This window comes from Penaeus japonicus, unplaced genomic scaffold, assembly GCF_977035675.1.
Source record: "Penaeus japonicus unplaced genomic scaffold, GWHDUDI00000001_assembly GWHDUDI00000019, whole genome shotgun sequence".
Lineage (NCBI taxonomy): Eukaryota > Metazoa > Arthropoda > Malacostraca > Decapoda > Penaeidae > Penaeus > Penaeus japonicus.
Window position 1 is genome coordinate 24456415 of NW_028234421.1, and position 12500 is coordinate 24468914.

Consider the following 12500-nt stretch of genomic DNA (forward strand, 5'->3'; position numbering starts at 1 on the left):
ACTGATTCCTCAGCTAATATTGTTGTAATTATCATTATCACTCTTTTCAATATCAACATTAGTAACATAAGCCTGTAATTTCTGTCATCACTAGTGCCCACCAAGAACATGAGATCGGCGGTGTATGAACAAAAAAAAAAAAAAAAAAAAAAAAAAAAAAAAAAAAAAGAGAGAGAGACCGTATCCCAGAGACCACTTGATTCAGTACTAGAAGCCTAGAAGGAAATTAGCAGATTCTTTGCCCGTAAGAGTTTTCTTAGAAAATGGACCTGCATCGGTAATTGATTTTCTATTAACGGTTTGTGGCAGATTTGTGCTCCCCGGGTGGAAGTTTGCGCATTCGGAGTGTCTTTTTTTTTTGGTATCAATATGATTTACGTTTGTACTTCATTTACCACCCCAGCCAACTGCACAAACAAACTTTGTTACATTTGATATCTAGTCTTGCCATTGTATAATAAAGTTACATTGTAAATTTAGGATACAGTATGTCATATAATACAATAGATGAGATAAAACAATCCCATACCCCTATACTAGGCTGTATCACTTTGCCCTTTAAGTGTGCAAGTGTTCGTTTACATTATTTTTATCAACTTTACACTTCGATATTGGCGCATTCAGTACACTGGGTCATTGAATCTACACTTAATGTCAATTTACATTCCAAATCTGATTATAAACTTAGTCACTCTATGATTAGGCTTCTGTCTCAGCTGAGAATTTGTACTCCCAGTTCGTTCGTGACTAATTCAGTATTATAAGGATATGGGCGTTGATCTCGACAAAGGCACTTGCACGCCTATATTGGTTCGCTGATACGAGAACTCGCATGGAGGTTTATTATACATCTATATCAATGTGGCATTGCATTATTCCATCTTATCTTTAGACTGATTCACGGATACGGACACTTACATTCCTACACTGATCGTCACACATATTCTATTTTTAACTTGACACTGGTTTCCTTCTACCGATATGATCACTTGTATCTTTATACTGATTCACTGATAGAAATCACATCTATCCATATACTACTAGAATCACGTGCATAAGAACGCATCCTTACGCTGCTTCACTGAAAGGAACATATGCATTCTTATACTGATTCAGTGGCTGAAATATTTGCATCCCTGCATTAAATACCATAATTCACCTTCCCCACGATTTGCATATCTTTATACTGATTGTCACTATCAAAAACTCCTAACGTGAAATTGTGGTTTATTGTTCCGTAGACTTTAATGTGGGTTCGGGTATTGATTTACTATTACCATTAGTCAATTTTTTTATATTGTTCATATTGATGTTATTTATAGTCATCATAATCTTTATCATGAACAACACTGTCAGTATCATTATGCTCATGATTACCCTTTTTTATAATTATTATCATCTTCATTATCATTAATTCTGTTATTATGATTTTCATTTCAACTATTGCCATTGTCATCATCATTATCATAAGCATTAACATTATTATCATCATTATACCTATTATCGTTATTATCATCATAATTAACACTGTCATTATTATCAAGTGTTAAACTAGATGAGGTGTGCTGCATCATCTGTTTCATAACATTAAGCTGAGAGTGAAAAGTTCCACAAGAACCAAATTTACATCACATTTACGACGCACAGGTGTCCATCTCGCGAACCTCGTTATATCGACCTTACACCGTAAAACAAACACATGTTAATTTATATTTGATCGATGCCATTCAAGTCTATTTAAGATATAACTTGGCACATTCTAGGTTCTAATAAAGGACGACTTTCTTCCACAATCTCTTAAGGGAGAGAAAAGAAGATGGGTGATATAATCGAAGCACAGCTGAAACCGGAGAATTTGACACCTAACCTCACTCTAATTCCGTAGTCATCAGTCCGAGGCAGTATATTGGTGCTCGCTGGAACGTCAACAACAAAAGTCAAATAATCTTCGTCGAAGAAACAGATTTATTGGTATGGTTTATGTTATAAATGCCTGTTAACAGTTTAGAAGTGTATCGTTAAGTATATGGCTAGGAACTGCAGTGAAGTTTTTAAAGTCTTGTGAATTATGAACAGCAAAATTCGTTAATATTCCCAAGCTGAACAAGAAAGAGAGGCACCCCGATGAATAATTGAAATAATCAAAGATCTTTTAAAAGGTATGTGAATTTTGATGTTTCCTCACGTATTCAAGTGCTGATAGATGCTATAAAGAATCGATAAATGTATATGTCAATCGATCATCAAAAGTAACCTTTCTTTCGAACTAACTACAGAGAGGGAACTCGGATTTAACCTTCGAATGACACATTTAAGTTCAAGATAAAGTGAGATAAAGCAGAATGCGGTTCTACACGAGAAGAAACATTAAGGGTCTGCTGTATCTCATCGCTGGGTTATTCACCTTCAAACTCGTTATAGTAAGTCGTTGGTGTGCTTATGTCCTTTTCAAGTGTTTTAAGTAAGACTGGTGACCTCTTTTTCTCTTTTTTTTCTTTCGCTTTCATTTTATCTATCTTCCCCATTTGGTGTCTCTCTTCCAGGTAATGGAATTGCTGGTTTTTGCTTTCTTTTCTCTTTCATCAATGTTATCATGACTAGTTATGAATGTTTTATAGGTCTTCGATTCATCTTTGGTGGTATTTTAGGCAGAGTGCAGCTAAATGGAAGAGGAAAACATGCTCTTATGTATGCTGTTTGAACTTGGTAATGTGCAAATTGGTATATTCTGAACTGTTCGTCTACATTTCTTTCCATTCAGTTCGAAATCAATTTGAGGGGTGATAGGGAAGTCACGTTATGTCGTATTTATAGCAAGTGATATATTTATCATTATAGTGAGCGCAAAAAAATATGAGCGTGGATATGACACTGAATATCGTTAGCCATAAGCTCATTGATATTGAGTTTTGAAATATTTTGATATTCCAGCACGAGTTTCTTTGATTGTGATATCAAAGTAATTGATAGGTTGGGGCACATAATACTAATGTTCAGGTATGCCTTACAAGACTTCAAAAATATAACATTCAGTTTCCAACTTGACTTGCTTGTTTGAAGTTACCTGCCATTACTAAAATCTCATTGATTCAGTTCGATTATAGTGTTTAAAAAGTGTCTAAGCTTCATATTTTTCTATGTAAAAGTGGTTTTACTCGATTGCTGTTTATAAACCAATGACAAAGTTTGCATCACACTCTTAAGAAAAGTTCAGCTCTTTGTATATCAAAATATAATTCAATTCCCATGTGTTCTTTTTAGTGTTATAACGAACTTTTCTTCCCCTCTTAAGAAGTTTGTAAGACTGAAGAGGGGGAAAAACATGGCTTCGTCTAATCTAAATCAGATAAAGCCAAATGAATAGAAAAAAAAAAAATAAACGTTTAGAATTCTCATTATCGAAATGAATCCAACGAGTCAATAAAATCGTTGGACTAAAGAGGAGAGAATAGGAAGGCAAAGAGGCCTATTTCACAACCCGCCTCCCTCGCCTCCACCCCCTGACCACGACTCACATGCCCGAACAACCTAACTAGCTCCTTTTGCAGCTGTCACGTTGCCACCCGAGAATAGCTAGCTTCGTGATTAGCTTGAATTAATCTCCATTGATCATCCGAGCTTTGTGCAATAAGTTCATTAATTCGGTTTTAATACAGAGCGTTGCCGAATGGTGGTTCCCAAATCAAACGGTCTGTACTGTGTGAGGTCATAGAAGTTCGGTCGCATAGGTTTTGGATTCAGGATAGTCCTGCTTGACATGGAGAGTCACTTTTGAAAGGAGAGTTGGTCAGTTTTTATAACGGGGTTCAAGATATGCAAAGAATTTCGGTAACATTTTTTTTTCATTCATAAATAAGGTCTTATATGCGCGTTAGCTTGTGTTGGTGTGTCTGTATATGCCTGTGAGTGTGTACACACACATGCACACACACTCACGCACACACACACACACACACATACATATAAACATATATCTATCTATTATATATATATATATATATATATATATATATACATACATACATACATACATACATACATACATATATATATACATTCATACACACACACACACACATACATATATTTATATACACATATATACATATATATACATATATATATACATTATACATATATATATATATATTATATACATATATACGTATATACACATATATATATATATATATATATATATATATATATATTATATTATATATATATAAATATATGTGTGTGTGTGTGTGTATGTATGTACACACACACACACATACACACACACACACACACACACACACATATATATATATATATATATATATATATATATATATATATATATATATATATATATATATGTATACATACATATATATATACATATATATACATATACATGTATATTTATATATATATATATATATATAATATATATATATATATATATATATAAAGTATGTATGTATGTATGTACAAGTATATATGTATATATGTGTGTATATATATATTTAATTTATTTATTATATACATATATACGTATACACACACACACATATATATATATATATATATATATATATACATATATATATATATATATATATATATATATTTATACATATATATGTATACATATATACATATAACATTATATAATACATATATAGACACACACACATGTATACAGACACACACACACACACACACACACATATATATATATACATGTGTGTGTGTGTCTGTGTAAATATAAATATAAATATATATATGTATATATATATATTTTTTTTCAAATCCATATATATATATATATATATATATATATATATATATATATATAATATTATATATATATATGTATATGTATATATATACATACATATATATATACATATACATATATATATATAAGTATGTATGTATATGTATATATACATACATATATATATACATATACATACATATATATATATATATATTCATATATAAATATATATGTGTATATATGTTTTTGTGTATTTGTTTGTTTGTGTGTGTGTGTATGTGTGAGTGGGTAAATATATGTATACATATATATATATATATATATATATATATATATATATATATACATATATATACATATATATAAATATATAGATATGTATACAAATCATTATGAAAAATATATAAATACACACACACACACACACACCCCCCCCCACACCCCTCTAAAAATATCTCCATCTCAAACACTGGTGTTAGCGGGTGTGTGGAGTGTGTAGAGTGTGAGTTTTGAGTGTGAGAGAGATTGGTAATTAATCTATTTCCAAAGAAAAATCACTCATATACTCACAAACTGAATATGTGACCAGTCCAACACACTCAAACTCTATAATAACACACAAACACACCAATCACACATACAGTCACGCCACACCTACACTCATAACCACCCCACAAGAAACAGCACCATGAACTTCTGATTGAAAATGTGGACAATATATACAAAAATATGCTATAAAGAATATATATAAAAATAACCATGTTTATACCATACTGATATTAATGATCATCTGTCTAATATTACACACTCCACCCACCCATCTAATAAACAAAAAAATCTACAAAATTAAAAAAGAACAATATAATATCAAACAGATAATGAGTATGTATTTGACTATCAGCTAACTATATACTCTCCAAAAAAAAACTCAACTCTCACAAAATAAATATGAGAGTCCGTGACAAAACTCACACACACACACACACTAAATCAAACCAAACACAGAGTTAGATATTAAACCTACTAACCATCTCCCAATACACACCCCCCTCTCACACACCAACTTACTCACACTCACACACTAAAACACAATCTCAAACCCCCACTCTCTCACACACTCGACCCCGACCATGTTAGTTAGACTAACCATAACCTCTCACTCAAATCTAACTCACTACTCTCTCACAAACACCACAAACACGATATATATATTTATATAGAGATGAATAGTTTATATATTGAGAAAACTATACTAAAAACAACAACTCATATAAACAAAACCACACTAACACTCACCCACCCATCACAAAATACCACTCACAGCATTCATCACACCACACCCCCCACACCCACACCCACCCACCCACCCCCCCCCCTCACACACACTAATCACACATCACACACACTTACACACACACACTCACACACACACTCACACACACACCACTCAGCCACACATGCGACAGGCGAAACCCCGCACACGCAAAACCCCAAAGTCCACCACACCCACCCACCCACCCCCCTCACTTTCACTCCACTCTCAACCCCAACCGCAAGGCCCGCAACCCACACATATCTACCTCAGAACACCAGCCGCCCTACACCCCCATGGCACCCCACCGGATAAAACCATCGCGCACTGGGCCCACCTCATCGCAACCGCAACTTACCACCCAGAAGAGAAGAGCGAGCGCGCGCGAAGTCTTCAACGAAGTCCAACCTGACCTTCTCGAGCAGGATCAGCAGCTCCTCCTCCAAGCCCACAACAAGGGAAATGCAGACGAGAACAAGGACATAGGAGAGAATGGAGGAATACGTGATCTAGAAGAGATTGTAGAGAGTTATGAATATAAAGAAGAAGAAGAAGAAGGTGGTGATGGTCCTGTTGATTTCGATATCGTGCAAGCGCCGAAGGAGGCGGGTGTGCAGTCGCCTCTGGACGAGAAGATTCAAAAGGATTTGGATTTTTTCGAGGAGAGAGAAAAGGTTCGGTCGTTAATTAATCTTATCGTTTTTTGTGTTTATCATTTATCCCATTCACCAACAACGATTATCTTACCGAAACATGAACCTCATCGTGCTAAATTAAAACCATAAAAAAAAAACTCTCCTTCAAACACAAAACCGTAACTTCGCTTATTTCCCATATGTATGACGACCGCTTCTTCCCACAGGTGTACCGGGAGCGCAGAGAACGAGTGCAGCAAGTGTGCACAGACCTGGGAGGCGCGGGTTCTTACGGTTCCCTCAACAACTGCCCACTGAAGCGGCTGCGATGGCTCGTGTCTCACAAAATGCTCATGTGTTTCAATGCAAAGGTAGGTGTATATACTATCGTGTTTACCTACATATGTGTGTGTGTTCATATGTAAATTATATATATATATATATATGTATTATATATATATGTAAATATATATTTATACATATATATATATACTTATATATACATATATATACATATATATGTATATATATGTATATATATACATACATATATATGTATATATATGTGTGTATACATATAAACATATATATATATATATATATATATATATATATATATATATATATATATATATATATACATATAACATATATATATATATATATATATATATATATATATATATATATACATGTAAACATATATATATATATATATATATATATAATATATATATATATATATATATATATATACATATAAACATATACATATATATATATATATATATATATATATAAATATATATATATATATATACATATATATGTACATGTAAACATAATTATATATATATAATATATATAAATATATATATATATATTTATTTATTTATTTATTTATATGTACAGATATACACATACACATATATGTACGGATATACACACATATAAGTGTGTGTGTGTGTGTGTGTGTATGTGTGTGTGAAGGACACAAACATGCAAGGGCAAAAGGGGAATGAATAAATCTAGATTTATCCAGCCTGAACAGGTGTTTTTATTCACACAAGTGTATGTCACAGGTTGGGACGTCAACGTGGATGCAGTACCTAATGGAAGCAGGCTTCCCCGGGGTCTTGAAAAACTCCCCCCACTGGCATTACACTGCTGAGCGGTACCTTAAACCCCCTCAGAAGAGACACAGGTAAGATAAATATATAAAAGAATGGACAAGTCAGTATATCGCTATGTATACTCGTATTCACCTATTCATCAAATATACCTGAGAAAAAAAAAGTTCTAGCATATCAGTTGTTACAAATTAGAAAGACTGTTTTAAAAAACGTATAAATATATCTGACATATCCCTGACAGCGAAACATCAAAGGATCTAATGAAGACGTTTGGAAAAGTCGTGATAGTTCGAGACCCGTTCGCTCGGATCGTCTCGGCGTACATTGACAAGATCTCCACTCGCTCCTTCGCCAAGTGAGTCGTGTGATCGCGCGATAGAAGTTTTATTCTTGAAGTTAAATCGGACTTCACCTTTTGCTTAGCAGTGACATAGATCCGGTCACTGAAGGAGAGAGAAAGAGAGGGAAGGATGGAAAGGGAGGGAGGGGGAGGGAGAGAGGGAGAGAAAGAGAGGGGGGAGAAGGAAGGGGAAGGGGATGAACATGGGGATAGGGGAGGAGGGAGAGAGGGAGCGGGAGAGGGATAGGAGAAGAGATGGGGATGGATAGAGGGAGAGGGAGAGGGAAAGATAGATATAGAGAGGGAAAGCGGGAGGGTGAGGGGGGAGGAGGGAGTGAGGAAGAGAGAAAGAGAGAGAGAGAATAAGAGAGGACAGGGGAGGGAAGAGTAGAAAGAGATTTAGAGAGAAAGAAGTGGAGGATGATTATAATAATATATAAAATGTTAATGATAGAGTTAATAATAATGATAATGATAACTATAATGAAAGTGACAATTATAATAATGAATGATAAATGGTGGCAATAGTTGGGATGATTATATAAAATAATGACAATAATGCAATAATGAAGAAAAAAACAATAATGATATTGATATTTCATTGTAAATCGTAAATTGTTATCTAAAGATTTTTTTTTATATTGCAAGTGCAGAAAAATCAACGATTAATAGAAAAAATCTATATAATTTTCTCTCCCTCTCAAGACAACAATCCTTTCCGTTTTAAATAAATAAAAAAATGACGCAACCAATTCCCCCCCCCCCCTCTCCCCGCCAGATTATGCCGTTACATCATCAGCAAATACCGCCCGAACCCGCCGGACAACGCATCCAAACAACCGAGCTTCGAAGAGTTCGTCAGATTCCTGGTGGATCACACGTCCTCCTCCGACAGCGTCTGGAAGAAGCTGGAGACGCGAACCGACCGCCACTGGTTCCCTTTCTACGCGAACTGCTTTCCGTGCGACCTCCAGTATGACGTCATTGCTACTATGGATACCATTCACGAGGACACGCGGTAGGGTCTGGTCTGGGGTGAACGAACTGGGGGGGAGTTACGGTGTTGTTGGTTGCAGGGATTGCAGTGATGGTAATGATCATCGCAGTTTTGACGATGGGGATAAGAGTAATGATAGTGATGGGGATGGTCGTTGTGATGGTATTGATAAAAATAATGATGCTGGAAGAATAACAATACAGTGATGGTATGAGTGCTATTAGTGGTGATAATGATGATACAACGATAATAATAATAATCAAGATGTTAATGCAAAATTATGGTAACAATAATGATGATAATGACAATAATAACAATAATGATGATAATAACAATAATGATGATAATGACAATAATAATGATAATGACAATAATAATAATGATAATGACAATAATGATAATGACAATAATGATGATAATGACAATAATAACGATAATGATGATAAAGACAATAATAATAATAAGTACAATAATAATATAGAGGGAAAAACGCTTAATAGAGACCGTTTATATAGCAAAACCAGTTCACTTCAACAGACGAAAATTTGGCCTAGGTTTAGGTCAGCTGTTATTCAGCAGACTAAGAATGGGTCAGCTGTACAACAAAGACCAAAGTTGATTCAAATGTAATTCAAAGACCAATGGTTTAGTAGACCAAAATTTCAGCCAACTGTACTGCAATAAACCATTTTAATGTTCACATTACTTTAAAATAAAACTTACGATCAAGGAAAAGTGAAAAATTCAGTATCCGTTTTCTCCTTTCAGATATATTATGCAGAAATACAAGTTAGGACTGTCGGATTCCATCTGGGGTAATCACAGAGCTTCTACGTCTTCTGAGGATAAAGCGCTTGCTCTCTTCAAGGTATTTTCATAGAGCTGTGATATGTCCTGTTATTGTCAGTAAATTGTATTTAAAATTCTTAAAATAATGCAAACACACATGCGCTCACACACACACACACATACCAACCGACCTACCTATTTACCTATCTACATACATACATTCAAACACACATGCACATACATTTACATACATTTGTGTGTCTGTGTTTGTCTGTCTACATATATGTTTGTAAGTAAGTAAATAAATCACCAAACAATATTCATATGCATACAAGCCTTGAGCACAAAACTAACAGCTTTTTTATCTCCCTCAGACTATCCCGCGTAACCTGACCCTGGCCCTCTACCAGCGCAATCGAATCGACTTCCTCATGTTTGGTTACTCCGTTGAAAAATATCTAACTCCTTCTAGCTGACTTTCTTGATTAGTATTTAGAAAAAAATAAGACTCTCTACAATGATAATTCTATTGTATGTTATCTATTTAGGTTACTGTGCTTTAGGTGGCTAGTGAATAGTATTTAAATTTGTAAATACGGTGTTTGGATGAATATGCAACGTTGATATATGTATATAGCAAATATGGACGACCCTCTTCTGTGAAATACATGGATTAAAATAACAGTGTGTCTTTCAGCCCCTAATGAGAAGGATGAAGACCTCACACATCTTTCTTATTGACGAGACAAATGATATATGTTGAGAAGCCGTTAAAGAATAAATTTAAAACAGGTATGTAACAAGCAGAAAACATAAGCTTCTCGTTCAATAAAAGAAGAAACGTTACAAGGGGAAACTATAGAAGGAAATAGTTATTACTATTAATCTATTTTTCGATATGAGCGAGGAACATCAAAATCAGGTTGAAATATATATATATATATATATATATATATATAATATATACATATGTGTATACACACATATATAAGTATATATATATATATATATATAATATATATACATATGTGTATACACACATATAAGTATATATATATATATATATATATATATATATATATATATATAATATACATATATACACATATACACACATATATAAATGTTTTCAATGGTAAGTTGTCTGGTGAGTTGCTAGTCAATACCTTTCGGACGAAAACTTGTACGTTCCTGAAATAGGGTTACCTGACATATGCAGTATAACATTAATGATTCATATATATAGCTATATGAAATTATGGTACATGTCAGTTATCTGTGATTACCCCCCCCCCCCACCACAAAAAAAAAAAAAAAAAATCTTCGTGTCTTCTCCATGATAGTCATGGGTTGCCGGTGCGGATCTTCTGTCTCCAACTCCTTCGGTCTTGTACATCATCTAGTGCAACTCCAACTTCCCTCATATCTTTATGATAATAGTCGTGCAATCTCCGCTTTGGTCTTCCTCGTCTTCTCCCAATCTCCATTCGTTCCATTCTTCTACCAACATACTCTTCGTCCCTCCGTTGCACATGCCCAATTGCCCATACCATCTCAACCATCCCTCTCGCAGCCTATCTTACAACCTTGGCACTCTCAACGTTCCTCTGATATATTCGTTCCTCACCCGCTCTCTTCGTGTCAGCCCTAAGGACCACCTCACCATTCGCATTTCAGCTATTTCCAACGTCCTTTCCTGAGTCTTAGTGAGTGCTGTTCCCTCCAGGCCATATAGGATTGCAGGTCTTACAATTGTTTTGTGGATGCCGCCCTTCACTTTGGTATTTACTCTTCTATCACACAACACTCCTGTATTTTTTCTCCAGCTGTTCCATCCTGCCTGTATGCTCTTCGCCACTTCTGCTTCTGATCTACCATCTTCTTGCACTGTTGACCCCAGTTATCTAAATCCCTTCACTCGTTGCATCCTTTCACCTCTTAGGCTGATACTTCCATTTCTCTGCATCCCATTACCAGCATTAAGATATTGTCTTAGTTCTACTCTCATACCGTGCCTCTCTAAAGCTCTAGTCCACTGTCCCAACTTCTCGCTTGTTTCTCTGTCATTCGTGCATATAACATCATCAGCATACATCATGTCCCACGATGATTGCCTTCGTACCTCCTCTGTCAGACAATCCATAATGCCAATAGGCTAAGTGCCGAACCCTGGTGCACCTCTACTTTTACCTCGAACTTCCTGCTTGTTCCTGATTGGCATCTAACTTTAGTTGACGAGTTGCAATACATATCTTGTACCAAGCGTTCATAGCTCTCTGGTCCTCTCTAGGCACTCTATCGTAGGCCTTTTCCAGATCTATAAACACCATGGAGCTCCTGTTGACCTCCCCTGTACTTTTCCATAAGTAATCGTAATGCATAAATTGCGTCTGTTGTTCCACGCCCTGGCATGAATCCTAACTGCTCCTCACTGATGCTAACCATGCCTCTAATCCTTTTATTTAGGACTCTCTCCCAGATCTTCAGTGTGTGTGACATGGGTTTTATGCCTCTATAGTTCCCGCA

The 12500-nt window shown here is 34.9% G+C and overlaps 2 protein-coding genes across 2 annotated transcripts; one reads left to right on the forward strand and one right to left on the reverse strand.

Moving 5' to 3' along the window:
• Positions 1-2342: 2342 nt before the first annotated feature.
• On the forward strand, positions 2343-10653 carry LOC122250181 (carbohydrate sulfotransferase 11). Its single transcript, XM_086547137.1, has 8 exons — positions 2343-2420; positions 6326-6754; positions 6943-7086; positions 7798-7919; positions 8090-8203; positions 8967-9206; positions 9954-10053; positions 10349-10653. The coding sequence occupies exons 1-8, from the start codon at positions 2343-2345 to the stop codon at positions 10448-10450; spliced, it is 1329 nt and encodes a 442-aa protein (XP_086403263.1). The 3' UTR covers positions 10451-10653.
• A 900-nt stretch (positions 10654-11553) lies between these two features.
• On the reverse strand, positions 11554-12117 carry LOC122250179 (uncharacterized). Its single transcript, XM_043011510.2, has 2 exons — positions 11949-12117; positions 11554-11861 (listed from the first exon to the last, which is right to left on the reverse strand). Exons 1-2 carry the CDS (start codon positions 12115-12117, stop codon positions 11554-11556), a joined length of 477 nt encoding a protein of 158 aa, XP_042867444.2.
• Positions 12118-12500: the final 383 nt, after the last annotated feature.

Excerpts from the sequence above, each read along its gene's own strand:
- LOC122250179 (XM_043011510.2), bottom strand. The coding sequence starts at position 12,117 with ATGGATTGTCTGACAGAGGAGGTACGAAGGCAATCATCGTGGGACATG. Across the intron at positions 11,862-11,948 it reads AAGACAATATCTTAATGCTG|TGCAAGAAGATGGTAGATCA; the intron begins GTAATGGGATGC and ends TGGGGTCAACAG.
- LOC122250181 (XM_086547137.1), top strand. The coding sequence starts at position 2,343 with ATGCGGTTCTACACGAGAAGAAACATTAAGGGTCTGCTGTATCTCATC. Across the intron at positions 6,755-6,942 it reads TTTTCGAGGAGAGAGAAAAG|GTGTACCGGGAGCGCAGAGA; the intron begins GTTCGGTCGTTA and ends TTCTTCCCACAG. Across the intron at positions 9,207-9,953 it reads ACCATTCACGAGGACACGCG|ATATATTATGCAGAAATACA; the intron begins GTAGGGTCTGGT and ends TTCTCCTTTCAG.